Raw genomic sequence first — 21,200 nt, forward strand, 5'->3', positions numbered from 1 at the left:
CGCTCATTGTGTTATTTCCTCATTGACGTGACATGATACCGTTTACGTCAGACATAATTGATGCGTGCGACCGTCAGTGGAGCCAGACAACTCGACGTGACGCGAGTTTCCAGGCTACGCCTTACTGAAACCGTTTTTGATAATTTTAATTTCTCTAATACTATTGCAGAAGTCATAAAGCACAATTAAATGACCACACAGTTAACTAACCGTTTATGTCTATCTTCTTGCGGATAGAAGTTACTTACTACAAGGTAGGTCTTTGACCGTGTAGCTCAGGGGTCGGAAAATCGCGGCTCGCGAGCCGCATGCGGCTCTTTGAAGGTACAAATGCTGCTCTTTTACCTACACAAAAAAATAACACTTGTAGCGTTCTTAGACCACAGAAAAAAACACTAGAGGTTCTGACCTGTGGTGCTACATGTTATTGCTGAATTTTGCTGCATTTGGATCCTTTTCTAAAAAGTTTGCCGATTCTGGTGTAGCTAATATCCGTTATACGAGCAGTACCAGTTGAATGCTTTCGCTTCCTCTTGCATGCTATCTTAGCTTAGCTAAGTTAGCTGGTGACTTGAGAGGCTACCGCGAACTTTGAAATTCGGAAATCGTAATCATGTAAGAGTAATCGAATATTGTAAGAGTGGGAAAGATATACGATATTCGCAGTAGAAGTCCAATGGCCTCTGCACACATCCACAACAATTAATCCGAAAAATCGTGACTGGACAAATGTCTACCCAAAGATATGACCGGTGCCTTGGCCTTTCTGTGCGGATGTATGTATAAATATGTGAATATGTGTGGGCGTGTGACAGGTGTAATCGTGACCTCCCGCCACGTCCCAATAAGCTGTTTTCGTATCGGTTCCGCTCTGTTAGACGGCATTAGCGTTATTAAAGTTGTTTGTTCATTTGATTTTGTAACCTGTACTCGTAGGTACTTGTTGCACTTAATTTTCTTCATCAACATTTTGGTTTTGGGGTTCTTCTTCTTCTTCCTCTCCTGATCCCATTATTTGGGGTCGGGTCTCCTCACTGTCCTGCGCCAAGTCCTACGATCTTGGGTTGTCTTGGGGCACCTGGGCTTTCTTGAGGTCTCTTTCTATACTTGTCCACCAGGTATATTGGCGGGCTGGACTGGCTCAGTATAGGTAAATGTCAGTTATTTATTTGTGCTTTATATCTCCATCCATATACTAACATTACTAACTTTAAACGAACGGCAGACCATGTCTGCTAGTCGGTTTGCTATCTTTTCGTTTTGTACCATGTGTTTGTACCAAATGAAAACCTTCTAAACAAATTCAAAAACATTGACAGCCCTGGAAAAATAGTACCGCAAAACCAGCAAAACGATGCTAAAGTAGTATGAAGTGGCCCTCGCGCCTCCAGCGAACACGACCAGCAAATTGTAGGGGCTTTGTCAAATTATACAGGCATTTCCGCTTCTGTGGACCCGGCATAGCATTCTACCTTTGAAAATTGCTGTAATAGAATTTTAAATCGTTTCGTGTTGGAGGATTCTTTTTTTTATCGCTGTGGTTAGTGCTTGTGAGATCCTGATGTAAAATAAACATCATGTGGGTAATTGCTGTTTTAATTATAGATTAACTATGTTTATAAACTACTACACAATTTACTCAGTAAATAAGGTATGTACTTTAGATTGATCCGAAGATTCCGAAGTAGTAAGAATCGAAGTCTCAATTGGGTTTTGCTATAAGATTATAGTCAGTACAATCTAGCATTTTCCTGTTGTGACCTACAACTGTGGTCGTATAGTTATGGTTATGTCAGAAATTCGCAGTGATCTTTAATATGTAATATATAAAGGCGATACACGATCGGCCGGCACTGTAACTCCTTAGGCCACACACCAACATTATTGAGTTGCCATTGATATCCACAAGGGCATAACATAATTTGATGAAATAACACATTACAGCACTTTGATATATTAGATTTTGGTGTGGCAATATTTTATCAATCGATCAAATATTCTGTTACCTTTATAAAGTTGGTACGTTGAAGATGCAAGACTTGTGTGGTCAACCATTAGCCAATTAACTTTTAAGGGTAAATTTTTTAATATGGAAAAATCTACTACTACTAAGAAATATGTTCGTATAGGCGTATAATATCAAAAATCCACGTCTATACTTGTCAAAAGTTTTATCTTTTATCTTATAATGTAGACTTCTTCATCTACAAACCAATTACGAATCTCAAAGTTTAATCTACCGGCTGCAAGATAAACGAAGATCAATTATTGGATAGAGATAAACTGCGAATCGTGCCTGAGCTCCTATCAAACCAGTATCATTGCATCCCTATTCGGTGCGAGCCACAGCTTTATAATAACTTTATCATCACCGGAGATCAGGGATCATTCTATCTATCATCAGCGAAGCCTATCAACAGCGAAGTAAAATGAATACTTTCGTGACTTAGGTAAGGTTCTGCCTAACGAAACGGATTCAACATAATCTATAATCAATGCTTAGTTTTTTTGGGTCCTTCAAGCTAGCCTTCCACATTGAGGAAAGACTAAAACGAAACAATAAGAAACGATTAATTTTGTACTAAGCAGACTTCTGCAAGCGGCACATTTTTTAATTAAAATGCACCGCTTCGGGGAAAGGTCATGAGACTCGCGAATTAAAATCTTGTCCAAAGCGGTGATTTTTTTCATTTTTGCTTTAGATATTTTAAAAATAGGAAGCGATTTTCAATCACAACTAAATGATCAACGGTGGCGTCAATCAATATTTACATCAATTATTTTCAATCACGTTATTAAGCTTGACACTCGTAACAATCGAATCGCAAACGCTCAATCGCGATTGTGTGTCGTCTCGGGACAACTTAAGTAGCTATAGGTATGCGTACTGGGAGATTGAATGCTATAACTTGAACTGAGGGCCTACCGCGAATTTCGAAAATTATGCAAGAGAGGAAGATAACGAAATTTTGATTTAAGATTTTTGCGGCAGGCCCGGTTGTAAATATAAGTATGTAAACTTCGAGAATAAGAGCCCAGAAGGCATCTGCGGTGGTCACGAAGCGGCACTATTAGCTCGCTTCCTGCTGCAATTACCTGCAACATGTAGTTATGTAATTATAGCAAACATATGTTTATGTTTACTCGGACTGCAGACTTGTGTGGACGGAGGCAATAGAGGCTTTCGAGGGTAAAACTGGAATAGAGTAGGTAATAATTGCATAGGAAATATGAACGCGGAGAAATGGGTATGTTCCTAATGAAGGTTTTGTGCCCTTGACCAAACTTTCTAACCCAAATTAATAAGTATATTATCGTTTTACCAATATGTAGCACGATAATTATATACGGTGCCGAGACGCTCAATAATGAAACTATGCATAAAATCCTAGTAGCACAGGAAGCATTTGGAATAAAACTTCAAAATCGAGTGAGGAATTTCGCTAAAAAATTCAAAATGTTTGACATGCCATTGGCAAACTAAAATGAAGTTGAGTAGGGCATGTTGCCAGGAAGAGTAGTGTATTCGAATAGGTATAGGCTGATGCTCATAAGTCGGCGATAACTATACTGATGGTTAGCGTTAATAAATTTCAAGTACCGTAAAACAAACCAACTATGGTAGCGGTATACAACTATAGTCCATAAGTTTATTACGTAATTAAGTATCAATTCAATACCAATCTTCCTCCTGATATTGTCTGAGTTTTACTTATCTTCCATTTATGAAGATATTTTGCCGTAGAACTGCGACATTTAAATAATAGTCACACCTGAACAAAGATATATGAGTTAGTTTAAGGCCATAGCTAGGAGCTTTTGGACTAGTTAATAGGTGGTTTTACGGTAAACTATTAGTATATTTGCCAGGTTTACTGCAGAAAAGGCACGACAAGCAAAATCGCGGCTAGTCGTGAGCTATCCCCTCTTTTCTAACATAACACAATGTTGTAGGACTTCGCGCAATATTTAGGACACGGTAACTGTACTAATAAATTGCATTCAAGCGAAACACCGCGCTTAAAACAGGTTTGAGTTTGACTAAAGGGCACTGCAGCATTGCCTTCATTCACACGAGCAGAATGGGAAAACATCTTTTCTTGGAATATTTTCTAACTTAAGATTTTTATTCCGATCAAATCCTAATTATATATTTAACTAACGACTTTCCTGTTTGAGCCTTCTCAGAAACGTGCGTAATCGCATCGTGCAGATCAACACTTATCCTGTTCTAAAGAGATCGAGATATGTAGGTACCTATATAATGACTATGAAAAGCATAGCGCTACAGTCGGACCAAGTTAACTCTGCATGGCAGTTGCCATGACAGTGGAGCAGTGTCATTAATGTTAAATTTCTATGAAAATATGATGTTTATCTCCCTCACTGTTCTATTCATATCTGTGCAAAGTTAGCTAAGATGTACTCTGATTTATACGTAACTATGTTTGAAATCCATTGCTAGGAAGTCATATCGGCTGTTACTTACTTACTGTCTGGATGTCTTCTGCGCGAAATAACACTAAAAGCAAATGTGATGCAACATAATTTTTAGTTTAATGTTAGTACAAGCAAATATAGATATAACTCCGTAATAGATGGATACAGTCTAAGGAAAAAACGTGCCTCGAAAATCACGAAAATTTGATTCTCGATCAGATGGCGCCACTAGCTTTGGTCTGTTCTCGTATAAAGGGCGTTGACAATTTCGTTTGTTATTTATAATTTTAACGCATATCAGTGAAAGAACATGGGTCAAAATCATATAAAAATAAAAAATGCAAATAAAAAAATCACATCCATATTTAAATACATTTTAACGTATTTTTGTAAATCTTCATTTTTAGTTTTAAAGTATGTCGATAGATGACTGAATTTACAGTGATTACAAAATTTACTATGACAGTACCGCTCTATCTTATTATATCTTCTTTGGTACAAGTAATAACTTATTAAATACATTTTAAGACCCAGTTTTCCTTATCACGCGCAACAGTCACGACATAAACTAAAGTGTAGCCTAGAGCCTAACTTGTTTGGCTTCCAGGCCTTCCAGCTACCTAATTATCATAGCTCTATTCGAATTACGAGCTCGACTAACATAACTTGACCCCTCGGAACTTGGAAATTACTACACTTGTTCGTTTGAGGCGTTGTTTAACAGCTCAGCTCGACTCACTGGTCACTAAGGGCGGTCTAACAAGAAATACACACTGAAATACATACCTTATCTCATTGTAATAAGGTTTACGAAAGTCAACAGTCCACATAATATTAGGTCCTTACCTATGAAATTGGCCTTTCTTTCACAGATATTACTTTGTACGTAATTTATTCTTTATTCATTTCAATTGCTACTCCAAAAATTATTTTTTAATTTCAATAGTAGACTATGTAACAAAGGTTTTAAATACTAATAATAGGTTTTTTTTTCTATTAAGTGTTGCAAATTAAAGCTTGAAAACCACCCTTTTCATGGGCTGCCGGTTCAACTGTTTCAATTACGATGCTAACTATTTTTAAGTAATTAAGATATGTGTATGTGTGTGAGTTTCCAATATTCCTAACAAAATTTTGTTCGGTTGGAATTTGACATTGCTGAATAATCCGCAAAATTAAATGTATGAAAATCACAGTTTTCATAAAATTCTCCATACATAATGCCAATTTCATAGGTAAGGATCTAAATGACCTAATAATAAGTGAAATGGGAAACGCAAAGATTATCGGGGCTGTGCGTGTCCATTTGCAACTGCAATCATAGGAATTAATTCAATTTCGTCCGCTCGATTGGCTTTATTCGTTTAGCTACGTCAGCTGCGGATTACATTCCTGCTACGCTTGTATAAATGTTTAGGCCTGTGAACGGCTGGTCAAACAAAGTTCATTGACCATTAACTAAATGTTTTAGATTGAGTTAGTGTAGGCGGGCCACCTGCCGTGGACTTCTGCGGTTGTCAACGTGATAACATAATAGAGCAAATGACACGACAACAGATGGGCGCTATTATCTGTCATTATTATATGATAATACTATTACTTATTCTGTGTTATTATGTAGATAACCGCGTCCATCATACTCGCGTTGAACGAAGACGGAGGAGAGAGGTTTGCACGGAGCAGATGATGAAAATTGCCTAGAATGGGGATACGTTATAGTTATATCTAGTGTCAGTAGTGTCCGTCCGAAATCATGTTTTGTCGAAACTAGAGCAAAACTGAACCTTCAGTTTTGACAAAAAATCCGGTTTCGATCGGTAGGTAGAAGTCAGAAGAATTGCTGAACCAACTGTGACGATGATTTTCAGTAACATGTTTGCCTATTAAATACGAGTAATACGAGTATATTTAAGCGATTTATCTGCCAAGAGCTCATTCCCTAAACGATATTATGTACAAACGCTGGCATTGAAATTGGCGACTAACAAACGAACCCAAGATGAGAATAGAACGTCCTCCGCTAACAATACATTTTGGTTAATACGTTGTGTTGCAACAGTGTCACAATATCCACCTCCATGGAACGTTCATACTCCGTTTTAGCCATAGTTCACAGTAGCGGGATTTTAGAATAAATGGATAAGGTGAAATTGAGTAAAAATGCTTTAGAATAGAACAGAATACAAGCTAGCATTATATAAAATTTACCTAACTTAAAAAGCATGCGCTCATATTTATGAATAAACTAATCAACCACTTTCTCCATACTTGTTGAAGGGCAGACGAAGCCCTTGATGAGTTGCTTTATTCGGCACACAATCGAAGCCATCTCAAATAAGCCCACATACCACAGACAACAATACACTATAAAGCAACCTTTTTGAGGGGAAAAACATGTTGATTGCTTATATTGGGCGCAATGGGCGTGAATGATGGGTATTCAATTCGTTGCCCACATCACATGTGTTGTTGACTTGGCCATTTGCTGGTTACTAAGAGACAAACAATGAATGACCTTTTAAAATACAAACGTTATTGTGTAGTATTTGTTCAGTAAATTGAGAAAATATTTTTTTATACTATACTTCAATGGACAATGGTAGTCTCATAAAAGATTGAGAAGATATACTTTCAAAACATAAACATTTAAGATCGTTTTAAATGGTAAAATAACATCTGAATGGCATTGCACATCACTTTATTCGTAAGTCAGCCTTATTCCGCGAAAAATACTACAATGGATTTAATTTAGCCCGAATAGGTGGGAAGTTGTAAACATATGATATCCCTAATACCAATTTGTTCTAGTAAAGTATAATATAATCCAAGTGACCGTTTGTTAACGGTCTGCAGTGTCCAAACAATGCAAGGAAATCGGTATTTTTAGTCGAATTCCGACCGAAATAGCGAAATTTACTAATGTCCGATAGGAATGTGTGGCTATGTTGAGAATAGGTGTGTCGAATAAATGCGGGTCGGGCTTTTGAATAATAAATGAAAGTTGATTTTGTACTGTACTGTATTTATAGACCGGTATGTAATTGTGTTGCGGGCTTGTTGACTCCCATTACTGATGTATATGGTATATGTATGAGGATTAAGGAGACATGGCACGGCATTGTCCACTCATGCAAATTATATGTGCAAAGATTTCACAATTTGCAATAGCCCGATTGCTGTAAACGGAAAACCAACCCAGTCTATTTAGAAATCTAAGTAAAATAGTTGGTATACCTACTCATTTCGACACGGAGCAAACCGCAATAAGCCAATGTAGACTTTTTTGTGAAGACATCCTGTACCTACTCTAAATTTGATTTATACGTAGTTTGCGAGTTGGCTACGTAGATAAACCAGTTACTGTTAAAATGAAAATTTGATGAAAATATTTGGTACTTAAACATTTTTATTGTCTACTTACCGACATGATACTTACTCCGCTGACTTGTCGACCCGAAAGTAGATCTTGACCTCTGATACTAGCCGGTGCCCTTTCATGTACGTTTTTTCCAGTTTTCTGCGTTCAGGACGAGTAGATCTCTCTCAGCCTCCAAAGGTACTTGGGCCGCCGGGTACGATAGTACTTACATGATAGTAAATAATATAAATAATAAAATACACTGGTTTACCGGTGTGGTAGGTAATGATGGTAATCATTCATTGTGAAGGTACATCACGCCATCTGCAATCCGTGCTAATGCACCGAGTGCACAGACGGTTCGAGTAGTCAATGAAGCGAGTAAGCCACGCCGCAACACCGAGCAAGTAAAGCAGGAAGATAATTTAAATACCGTACAATAAGAAATAAATCAACGGAAAGTGGTTTTAACAGTGGAGTAAAAATAAAGTTTTAACTCAAATAAAGCTGAATTAATTAATGAACTGCTTTCACTTTCCAGCTTCCAACACACTTGATAAGTGCGTTGACGTCACTTGAGAATCTTTCCCCAAATGAACCCCCCAGAGCGATAGGAACGGTGCAGAGTCGACAAACCTTTAGGAAGAAAAACCAGCATGTTACTTTTGCCGACCCATGGACTGGAGTTGTGTAATATCTAACTGCACCTAGCAGTCAGCAACTTTTTGTGATGCTCACGGCATCCGTCCTTCCTTAGCCGCTATAATAATTGATGGAAAAACTAGCTAAGCTAGTTAACTGTAGATCTGAGGACATTGTTCTATGTCTTTCTACGTGTACTAGGTACCTACAGAGTACCTCTCTTGTATTCAGTGTAATATAATCTACAAATCAAATACGGAAAAAAAAACGTCGAGAAGATTTATTCGGAGAGTGCAGTTGTTGTAGGTTTAATTCGCTGGAAGCTGTTATCTAAATCGACGCCACTCTCGAATATTTACATCACTTATGAAGAGGCATGCGCAGGATGCACGGTGTCGAGTGTCGCATCCTATGCACCGCCCGCATATTTCATCTCCAATGATTACTCTGAAACATGACACTGGTGTAAGGTTACCTCATTTGTAATGGGCAAATATGGAGCACCGCACGTTTGTTAGGCGCATAGAGTAACTTATACTAGAGCGGTACTGTCATAGTAAATTTTGTAACCCCAGTAAATTCACTGCCATCTGTCGACACACTTTAAAACTAAAAATAAATATTTATAAAAATACGAAAAAATATGGATAAATGATTTTTTTTATTTGCATTAATTATTTTTATGATTTTGACCCATGTTCTTTCACTGATATGCGTTAAAATTGTTAAATAACAAACGAAACCGTCAACGCCATCTATATGACAGTAAGCCAAAGCTAGTAGCGCCCTCTGAACGAGAATCAAATTTTCTTGATTTTCGAGGCACGTTTTTTCCTTAGACTGTATCCATCTATTACGGAGTTATATCTATCTTTGGTTAGGCGCAACGAGTGATTGTATTGGGATTCAAAAAAATTTATAAATATTTTTGGGTTAAATTCGTCACCTTCACTCAAAAACTCTTTCAACAATAACCAACGAAATTGCTGAAAAATATCCGCTGTTCGACAAAATCTAACCGCTGACATGTGAGGTGCAGCAGATTTTTTAAGTCTCCGAAAATAGGTATTAGGCACAGGATTAAAAAAAAATACCCTAATTTTTTATAAGGTAATGAACTTGATCTTTTTTCTGTTTTATTATTGTTTTGATTAGCTTAAGATTTAATAGAGCTACGCTACAAAATAAGGTACGCATCACTGGGCAAATAATTTAGCGTCTAAGGGCACTAACTTGCAATAGGTTTAAATGTCAATGAACCCTGATAGTTAAGCCTGCTTTCTAAATTAAGTTGTGGCTTTAAATAATGAGTAAACGTAACTTTAACCAAATGATTATGATTAATAATCAGTCTTTGTGAGAGATATTCAAATTTATGTTTTCTTTGGGTTAAATTACTCATGGTATTGGATAGGCATGAATTTCAAGAGACGTGGAATTTAGTAAAGTAGTCTCTTTGGGACGCAATCCATACTAATATTATAAATGCGAAAGTATGTCTGTCTGTGTGTTACTGTTACCTCTTCACGCTTAAACCGCTGAACCGATTTAGTTGAAATTTGGCGTAGAGATAGTTTGAGTCCCGGGGAAGGACATAGGAAAGTTTTTATCCCGAAAATCATCCCTTAAGACGGCGAAAAGCGGGGTGGAATCATGGTGGAGTTGAGATAATAAATGAGTTGCCTAATATTTGTGTGCATATTATTCTCAAATTGAATGATTGCTATAAGACTTTCTCCAGGCGCTATTCTACGCGCTGGGGTTACTAATAAGTCCGCGCGTGTAAGTCCACGCAGAAGAAGTCACGGGCAAAAGCTAGTATCGAATAAAAGAACAAGTAACTAGATCAGATTCTGTCTCTTCGACATGTAGGAATGAAAAGAGACGTACGAATTTAATTTGGAAATTTACTACACCGTACTCGTTTTCATTGTTCCCAATAATCCCAATTATAAAAGAAAAGATAACGTCAGAACCATAGTGGCGTGTAGCTTGAAGTCTATTTAGCTGTGATTGTTTCTCCGTAAACTAGAGGATCGTGTGCTATGATTGCGTAATCAACGAAGTATCGATCAGGGCTGAATATTAATACGAGTATCTCGTTCGGCACGCAAATCTGAGGTAATTAAAGGTCATATATGTATTATACGTGTAATCTTCTTCTTATCGTGTGAAGGGATCAAAACTAAATAATATTTTGCCAATATCTTGCCGGGGGGTAGCTCTTATCAGGTATTCTGTATATAGTGCACGTAGTTGGCACAGGGAACATTGCATCATATGTTGCGTTGTTTGTAGGTCGCCACATTCGCATAGTAAGTACATCACTTTGTCCCGGGTTGATTCCCCATTTCAGAAGGTTGTCTTTGGATCGGCCCACTCCTGATCTTAATCTATTTAAAGACTTCCAGGTCACCCATTTTTCTCTTGCGCCAGGGGGTAAGTGCTCTTTAGGTGTTATGTTTAGAGAGTCTTCATTGAGCTGCGTACATACGTGCTGCATACGTGTAATAACAGGTTATAATTGTGTGTGCTTACACGTGAAACTACAGTTCTCTTAATGGTTATGTTGCGAAACTTGCGAAGTGATAAAAAATAAAAAATCGACATTAGTGTATCTGAAATTTTGTTACCAGAGCAAGATGTTATTACATAGCACTATTATTGTTACGATACAATACAATAATATTGTATTTTAAGTAGTATAATTGAGCTAATAATATTATAATTAACTTTTTTCAGTCCACCAGCCCAAGCTGAAAAGTCGACTTAATAAAAGCTCACATACCTATAGATTTCTGTAAAACAGTAATAATAGTAATATTCAGGAGAATGCTCTATTCCTTTATTTTGTGATGTTGACAAGTGTTTAGACTACGATTCTAAAAATCGTCATGCTAAAATAAAGGAACCTCAACGCTTGTGCTCCTTCTGGGGATTTTTTCTCGTACATTTTACGGGCTTCATCGGTGGTTCAGTGCACTGCAGTGCAGTAGTGTGCAGTGTGCACGTGAGTCCTGATTCTGGCACAGTAAGGCAATCGCCGCCGTATCGTGACGCGCCAACTCGTTAACGATTACATTAGGCTCTGCAATTTGTACTTTTGCTCACCGTTAACTACCTGCCAAAGTGCTCCTTAATTATTACTAACCTCATATCGCTTTGTAAATAGTTACACGTATTTCACGTGATTTGTTTACTTGTATTTTTGATGACTGCTGTCGAATGTCAACGACCTTAGTAACAAGTAACAATAACAATGATTTGTGAAATCGGACAGTAGGTACTTTCAATTTAAGATTATTCCGGCCGCGGCTCGGCTTTCATTGCGTAGGCATTGTTTCATTCAATTCACTTTTGAACATGTTTTTCTGGATATTCCGTACGTGTGTTCTATTGTTTACTGTGAAAACCAGCCATGTCATACATAGCAAAACACCTTTTTGGACTAAAACAAAGTCTGAGAAACGCAGTCGCCGCGTATTGTTTATTCTGCGTCCCATGACTCTAGAACAGCCGCAAATTTTATATTACGACTCCGTTTTATTCTTTCTATCTTTGGAAACCGCTGTTAGAAACCTTTTTCCTAGCTACGTTTAAGTAACTTTAGAACACTACTCGTGTTTTGGTAGTTTTTCTGCAAAAATAGGTTAGGTTTTAAAATAGCTTATTGACGACTTTTTTTTTCTATTTCAGACCGTCAAACCTGCCCGCGAAGACAACAGAAGAGGCACTCAGGCATAAGGCGGAACATGCGCGGATACTGGAAGCGGCACGGCGGCGCGTCGAGCGAGAGTCTGCAGCAAGGCTCGCGCGGCTGCAAGAGTCGCTGCGGCAGGAGGAGCGGCTAGCGCGGCATGCGCGCGAGTGGCAGGCCATCCTACCCGACTGGGCCGCGCAGTGAGTTCACTCTACTTTACTATAGAGAGTCGGCGGCAACGGCAAGGCTCGCGCGGCTGCAAGAGTCGCTGCGGCAGGAGGAGCAGCTACCGCGGCATGCGCGCGAGTGGCAGGCCATCCTGCTCCTGCCCGACTCGGCCGACTGGCCCGCGCAGTGAGTTCACTCTACTTTACTATAGAGAGTCGGCGGCAAGGCTCGCGCGGCTGCAAGAGTCGCTGCGGCAGGAGGAGCAGCTACCGCGGCATGCGCGCGAGTGGCAGGCCATCCTGCTCCTGCCCGACTCGGCCGAATGGCCCGCGCAGTGAGTTCACTCTACTTCACCCGTGTCTACGTTAAACGAAATCGCAACCACCGACCTGTCTATATGAAATGCTTGGAAATTATCAATAAAGAAACAACTCTGGATGCTAGTCACGACAAAAGAATATGTATATTTTTTAACGACATGGCGACTGCTGCAACAGTAACGTTGCTACGATCGTCCTCCGAAAGGCACCTTTATAGACAAGTGAGACAGAAAGATACATAAAACAATACATTTGTATTGTCGTGGCCCAAGCGCCCAATTTTGGGATCGATTATCACCAATTCACTTTCTAATAATTACTTATGGACAGAAAATCGAATGAAACTCTTTATCACATAGAGTTATCGCTACCATTGACTAAACAAACAGTCAAGATATCATGACAAGTAGCGGTACTAATCGCTGTCATAATTTCTTTTCTTATGCACACAATGTTCTCGAGCCGCAGTAAGAAATACACTCTCTCTTTTCCATTTTGTTCAATGTACATTGTTGTATGCCCTGTTTTGACACAGGAAAAGTGTATCTAAATTGTATATAGAAATGTTTGTTGATGTTTTTATCCTTATCCATGCTGTCATTAGTTAGCGTGAGCTATTTATACGTAGTTTGATATCACGAGAATAAATATAGCCGGATGTTATTAAGTGTGACATACAAATAATGTACGAGAAAATTAAATCTCTAGAAATTACTTCGGTTTAGACATAGGAAAAATATATATATTATAAACTTATATATAGGTTATATATAGGTAGCTATTGAAATTGAAAATCTTTATTTCAGGTCTGTCGGCCCATATTTTGTTAGTTTACAGTTCTTAAAAATATATTAGTAAACACACATAAATTGTAAAATAAATTAATTAGAATTAATTGGCGGTTAAAACAACTTCTGAAGTTTATCATTTATATCTCTTTATTTTATTGTTGCATTGGAAAGAAAACAAAGTATGTACCGAACTTCTCGATTGCAATGTGCCCATTTATTCCCGTCGGTAATCCTAACTACAGACTAATTTAACCTAAATTGGATTTAAACGATTTCCTTTTGATTAAGGATATACAAGTAGAGGAATACCGTACTTTTTACTTTTTTAGTCAGGTTTAGTCGGTTTTACTGTTTTGGTCTATCAGAATTTTTTATATTACATCACTCAATGTCCTTTCTGCATTCCAGGAAAAACGCAAAGCGCACCCAAGAGCTATGGTGGAGCGGTCTTCCCCCCTCCATCCGCGGCAAGGTCTGGCAGCTCGCCATCGAGAACAAGCTCCAAATCACCCACCACCACTACCGCGAGTTCGTCGAAAAGGCCAAACAACGATTACACGAAGCACAGCTAAGGAGAAAACGATTGAAGATCCACAGAGAATCAGAGAAAAAGACTGAAGATAAGGAACGCTTAGGTTTACCAAGGAACTTTAGCGAGCAGAATTTAAAATGTCACAGTGATACGACTCCTAAGTGCTGTTCGAAATCTAATCCCGACCTGATAGAGAGGAGTGATGAGTGTTCCATGGAGTTGATAGAGCTGGATATTGCGCGGACGTTTCCACAGTTGTGTATATTTCAACCGGGTGGGCCGTATTTTACGGTGCTACACGAGCTGCTGGCGGCTTATGTGTGCTATCGTCCCGACGTTGGTTATGTACAGGTTAGTTTGGTTTCCTATTGATAAATACAATTATTTTACAGTAGTCATGAAACTCACGAAAATACGCAGAAAAATCAAGGTTAAACACATTTTCAAGACGGAAAAATCTCATATGAAATAGGTGGAGTCATCATAATACACGCCACAACCTCGCGTCTCTGACTACCATCAGGGCTAGCTGTTTGATGTCCTGAAATGTTAGATGTTTTTGCCATACGAGTACTTACAAACAAGTCAATCACTTTTCTTTTTTACAACCCTTTGGGTAGTTAAAATATATTTTTTCAGTAATTTAGTTAGTCAATACCTACTGACGTGGAACGATCTTTGTTCACAGGGTATGTCATTTATCGCGGCTGTGTTGATCTTAAATATGGAAGCGCCGTGTGCGTTCGTTTGCTTCGCTAATCTGTTGGAGCAACCCGTGCTCCGGGCAGCTTTTACTCGCGACGGCAACACTATGCAGGTAAGCTATACTTAGTTGTATCCGAGTACTTTGTGACCTATTGGGATTTGTGGCATCGTAATCATAAGTCATACGCTTGATTCATGTTTTTTTCTTGTAAACTAGTTTCGTTCATAGGCCTTTAACTCAGCAATAACACGCCACGCCACGCCACGCCACGCCACGCCACGCCACGGGGTGGCCTAGGGGTTCATGGCGTTAGCCGCGGTAGCTAAAGACGCCGGTTCGAATCCGGCCTTCACCACTGGAGGGCTTCGTCACTTTTTCTTCAATATATGACATCTATTACAGTTTTTAATTTATATATAGTAGTGTGACTACTTAAAAAAAAAACACAAATCAAAATATTTAATAAAATAATTTGATTTGTTCCCAAACTTGTTCAGAGTATTTTTAATTGCATACCAACTCGGTAACATTCTTGAAGGTAAAGATCCGGATTCCGGGCTGTAGATTACCATTTTGGAAATTTTTACTTGGTAATAATCTTGATGTCGTCATATACTCCAAATGAACTGAATTATTTCACTGTCGAAAAGCCACACAAAACTTAGCCCACAATTTATGGTGCATCGCATCTAGTTTAATCCTGTCTATCTGTGTTTTAGTTGATAAGATAGTCGATTGTATAATTGATTGTACAGTCATCAATATGCACGACCGTGTCTGCATACAAACTTATAAGAGATTCGGGGTCAGACGTATCCGAAGCTATTTGAGTGTTAATCTAATCTATCTAAAGTATTGCAGAACTAAATCTTCTCGACTGATATAACTGACCCTTATCAATTCGTGTTTCCAGCGCTTCTGGAGGGCGTACACTCGCCTCCTCAAGTACAACCTCCCCTCCCTCGCGGACATGCTGGCTCCGGAGCTGTACCTGCTGGAGTGGCTGTACACGGCGTTCGCCAAGGCCATGCCGCTGGACGCCGCGTGCCGCGTGTGGGACGTGTTCCACCGCGACGGCGGCGCCTTCCTGTTCAACACGGCGCTAGGTATATTTATTGTTTATTGTTGATTTATTTAAGTATACATCTGTAACTTACAGCTAACATGCCAAGGCGTATACATAAGTATACATTAGATACACCCCACACTAGCGTCTTTTGAGCGTCAGCGTTCCTTCGAAAATGGTGGCGGTGACCAGCCATAGAGTTCGCCGACGCTCGGGAGACGCTAGTGTGAGGTCTCTCCTATGCTAGCCGTGCTGGATCACAAACCGTTCAACGTGCTATCACTCCGAAGGCTAATTATTAATTAAATTCTCTAATTTGTGATATTTTACATAAATGTATGCTATGATAGCAAAGAATAAATTTAACCATTACCATACCGTACTGTAGCCTTTAGATGCTCACGAATCAAGAGACGTTTAGACGGTATTGTTGACATTAGCGTAATATTTAGCGACTTTAACGGTTATTAATAATTGCCGCAAATAAAAACGGATGTATATCGAGGGAATATGGTTCGAAATCCAATATTTTCAGAGAAATCTTAAACTTTTAAATAAGACCCGATGACATACCTACTTATTCGCTGTCTGCCTCTTTATCGCTCGAATATGCAAGAGTAACAGAGATGTTAGATAAAGAAATTTTCTTGTTTCACGATAGACCCTCAGATTGTGGTAGTGGCGCCCTGGCGCTGCCTACGTAGAGTTTCGCGTAATAAATTCCCTATAATAGGCGCCACTGTGAAAGATCCTCTCACGTGCTCATTGCGTATTCTATCAAGACGGATTCGTTTGATTCTCAATTGATCTTTCTAATCTATTATTTGTTTCCAGGTATCCTTCACTTATACCAAGACGAGCTCCGCGACATGGACTTCATCTCGGCCGCACAGTTCCTCACCAAACTCCCCGATGACCTCGACTCCGAAGCATTATTCCGGAGCATCAGCTCAGTCAGTATGACGCTGGATGGTATGACGTTTGAGGAGCTGGTGTTGAGTGAGGAATGTGAAGATGATGACGTGAGGTTATGATGACGAGTCGCTGAGCTGTTTGAGGCGTTTGTGGCTAAGGTCGGTTTATAACCTTACAGTCGGTTTATAACTGATGACTTAGAAACATTGTTCAGTATCAGCTCATCACTCTCACCAGTATGACACTGGATGGCATGACCTTTGAAGAGCTGGTGTTGAGCGAGGAATGTTTAAGCTTATTATGAGTCGCTGAGCTTTTGAGGCGTTTGTAGCTAAGGTCGGTTAACCTTACATGCTATAGTCATATTCGACGGTAGTCATTCCGGCTAATACTATCCATGCCAGTGTATAATGGCGAGGACGTGACGCGTATGGCAGCTAATTTAATGGAATATGCCATTGAATTTATAGCTAAGTTAGTAAACATTATCGTGGCTAATATCGGCTTCTTAGCTTTATCAGAATTATTAAACATGTCGCATAATCAAAACTTGATGGAATGTCCCAGCTTTACCGCTCCGATATATGTATATCTGGTGGCGACTGTTTGCCCTTGAGAAGCTGATGAGAGTTTCGGAGAATGTTCGTAGTTAGTATTGTACTGTTTGTACAGTCAATGTATTAAATATCGACACGGACAGTGCCAAAAATATGTACACACTACTTTATGGATCGTCAATAATGCCGTGTATACATATTTTTGGCACTTTGTCGATATTTGGTACATTGACTGTAGTATCCTTTACATAGGCCATCAGTGAAACGTTGAACGATGCTGTGAGCAACGCTCTCGTCATATAATGACGTTATGACGCCAGAGGCGTTACCACGAAAAAACGGAATAAAAAATTTCTATATTTGCCTCTCTATCTCTATCGCTCGAATATGCAGGAACGATAGATATAGAAATTAATATTTTCGGTTTTCGCGGTAAGGTCTCTGTCCACGAGTTTTCAGAAGAGTAATTCGACTAATAGTAGTAATAGTACAACGCTGCCTGACCATGCACAATAACCATATGTTACATTAGAAGTTATTCCAACTTGAGCTGTATTGCGCGAATTTAAGGTATAAAATTGATTGTTTTTTCTAATGTAACATTAGGATTCTTAAGCGTGGTGGGGCAGTAGACTGAGCACATGATTGACGCGACAGTACCTATCTCGCCGCGAGATAAGACTACCCGTCTTTTACTAACTGTATGAATTAAAGGGGGTCCAGTAGTCTGTCGCGGCGAGATACGAGTAGATACTCTCGCGCCAATCATGTGCTAGCCCGGCTGATCGATACATATAGGCCAATTCGAGTTTTAATTACATCTGTCAGTGTTAAATGTGACTCGTGTCGTTGGTCAAAAGGTGGCATCGAATAATGTACGAACAGTTTGTTATCTAAAAATATATGATATATTCCTAACTTATGATACTCTAAAGGGTAAAAATACATTGAATCTCAGAATTTACTATGAAATTATTCCCAGAATTATGGATCAGAGAAATTGTTTCTTTTTTATAAATTTTATTTGAGTCTTGTTAATATAATTATTTATAACTATTTTCTATTAGTCATAAGTATCACTTGTTTTATAACGGCCAGCCTTGCATTATACCTAAATTATTTCTGTTTATTTCTACGAAACAAACATTGAAGTATTAAAATTAAATGTGACGTTATCAAGCAAAAGGTACCTTATATGGATGTCGATAAAGACGGTTTCTAATTGAATCGTAACAGAAATCTTTTCCATGAAAATGACACAAAATTAGGGTTTTTTTTAATTGCGTAGAACGCATATTTTGGAGTTCGAATTTTAACTCATTTCTTTTTTTGTTGAAAGTAACATTTTATAAAACAAATAATAAACTATGTAGATTTCTGCTGCCGCCGTTGCAATGTAAATATGATGTAAATAAATCACTTGTTACTTCAGTACTATTTACACAAACTAAGCCTTAATCATGAGCGTAAATATAAACATATGAAACATATCATATTCTCTAGAAATTACGAGAACGATAATCATTCATGTACCTGCCGATAAGTATATGTGTATAGAAAATAAGATTATTAATAGTTGTTCTTATAAACGAATCTGCCTGTGTACGAAAAGGTGGTTACGTATTAGGCCCTTGTATATGTATAGTATATTTCACATATAACCTTGCTAGCGTGAAGCATCTTTTTCACAATATTCTCCAAAACTTCCTTCTGGATTTTACATCTCTTGCTGTAAAATCCAGAAGGAAGGAATTCTGGATTTTACATTTTGCTTGTCCTTTATTCGCCGTTACTAAATAACAGTAGCTTTTTCTTTTAAAAGCTCACATACTGTAATGGCGCAAACACACTGGGAGGCAGCTGACGTTTACATGCGGCGAACGACCCAATGCGATTGCATTGGGTCGTTCGCCGCATTGTCATTATAACATAAATTATTAATAACAAAACTTCCGTGAGACACAGACATTAAATATATTAATAACGGGTCACTCACCGAGGAGCGTCATCAGGATCATCAGGACCGTCGATGCAAGCTCCTGATGACGCTCCTCGGTACGGAGTGAAACATGTCGAGCGTTTTCGACTTAAAACACGTTAGTGACCCGTTATTAATATATTTAACATAAATTATTGAATGATTTTGGGTACATATAGGACCCTAACTACTCTTAACCATGTATATATTGTATATAATCGAAGCTAGTAACTATATTTCCTGTAAATATATGCGATACGTCAATTATTGTAATAACTATATAACTATTATTGTACGTAAACGGACATCGAGTAGTGGGACCGGCCTAATGATTAGTAGAACTTCGAATCTTTCGAAATGCTCTTGAAGCTACATGCTTATTTATTATGTATATAATTATTATATCGTAGTTATTCATAGTCATTAATGAAGTTGTGTATGAGGGTAATGTTTTTAGTACGAGTAAAACTACTGTTGAATACTTTTACATAGTGTTAAAAGGCCAAATGCCTTGGCCACGAAAATAAAACGTTCTGAACAACCTCGTTAGAAGCTACAAGTAATCAATTTCGTTGCAAATTTAGACTTGTGGTCTTCACAAAGAACTTCGTACATTTGTTTTACGCTGTAAGCGTCACTGTGGAGTAAATACGCTGGAGCGATTTTTACGTAGCCTTTCGGTGAGGGCTAGGCTGATTATCGCTGTAGGTTACCTTCATTGTAGTTTGAAAATTGTATTTAAATAAAGGTGAATATAATAAACCATAAGAACCCGCAACATTTTTATACTCCGGCAAACTTTCGGCCTGATTCGAACTTTAAAATACGTCAAAAATTTGCTAAAGATACGACATGCATCGGATATGTCGTGTCAAAAGTAATATCGTATCTTTGCAAATTTTTGACGTATCTTAAACTTCGAATCAGGCCGTTTGTCAGTAGAAAAATGCGCGAAACTCAAATTATCTGTGGAAGGACAACCCTTCGCGCCATTTTTTAAATTTGCCGCCTTTTTCTACTGACGAAAATGGCTTGCCAAACTAAATATAAATACATAGGGTCATTGCGCTAGTTTTTTTTTTTTTTTTTTTATTATAAACTGATCGGCGATTGGCCCTAGTCACACCTGATGGAAGTTTTCGTCCACTTGACGAAAATTGAATATAAACCCACATTGCTGCACAAATTTGGACTTATTGCAATCCTTAATGTCTAAACAATATATCTATCTACGTGAAAATGATATTTCGCAAGGAGCAAAAAAAATGAAATATATTATTTGCTAATCCGTCAAGTGGACGAACACAGAGCATGGACGTAAACTGCCCGTATAGGGCAAATTATAATTTTTATTTATTTACTTATAGTCACATAAGTTCAGCTTTAATTCGTTTCTAGTGTTAATTCTTGCCACCTCTGTGACAATCTATAGACACCTAATGTTGGCTCAATATGTTAAAACGGGTCACTAAACTAGCTGACCTGACCTGACTGCATTTTTTGAAAGTCTAAAAACCTTAAAGATTTATTTAAAGAAAAACCTACCGCATACGAAATAGGGGATATTACTGCAATGTTCTGCCACCAGAGTGCAGCAGTAGCCCGTTTAGTAAACCATAGAGTAACTTATACATACTGTGCCTTTAACAGATTTTTGAAAAGTTTTCGGAGATAATAAAATATGATATTGATGCATCAAGGCGGTTTGTTTGCAGAGGACCTACCGGGAAACGCGAATCCGAAATTTCGCTATCTGCCTCTATCGCTCGAATATGCAAGTGACAGAGATGTTAGATAACGAAATTTCGATTTTCTTGTTCTGTGATAGACCCTCAGATTGTGGTAGAGGCGCCCCCTGCGCAGAGTTTCGCGTAATATGCCCTATTAGAAATTCAAAACATTAATTACAAACTTTTTTAAACATGTATTCTGCTGAACAGCTAAAATATTAATTTCATGCTCATAAATATTTTGAGAAATATCTGTAATTGTACTAGTAAAACCTGTAGCTATAATGTTTTAGCAGC

General features: G+C 38.4%; 1 protein-coding gene across 1 annotated transcript in view; it reads left to right on the plus strand.

Annotated features, from left to right (window-relative positions):
* LOC134745365 (TBC1 domain family member 12-like) overlaps positions 1 to 20,017 on the plus strand; it is a 59,103-nt gene extending 39,086 nt beyond the window's left edge. Inside the window, exons 3-7 of the mRNA XM_063679395.1 lie at positions 12,137 to 12,340; positions 13,828 to 14,302; positions 14,640 to 14,768; positions 15,571 to 15,763; positions 16,558 to 20,017. Coding sequence (XP_063535465.1) covers positions 12,137 to 12,340; positions 13,828 to 14,302; positions 14,640 to 14,768; positions 15,571 to 15,763; positions 16,558 to 16,757 — 1,201 coding nt within the window. The 3' untranslated portion in view covers positions 16,758 to 20,017. The remainder of the gene's footprint in view (positions 1 to 12,136; positions 12,341 to 13,827; positions 14,303 to 14,639; positions 14,769 to 15,570; positions 15,764 to 16,557) is intronic.
* Positions 20,018 to 21,200: the final 1,183 nt, after the last annotated feature.

This window comes from Cydia strobilella, chromosome 11 (genome assembly GCF_947568885.1).
Source record: "Cydia strobilella chromosome 11, ilCydStro3.1, whole genome shotgun sequence".
Classification (NCBI taxonomy): Eukaryota; Metazoa; Arthropoda; class Insecta; order Lepidoptera; family Tortricidae; genus Cydia; species Cydia strobilella.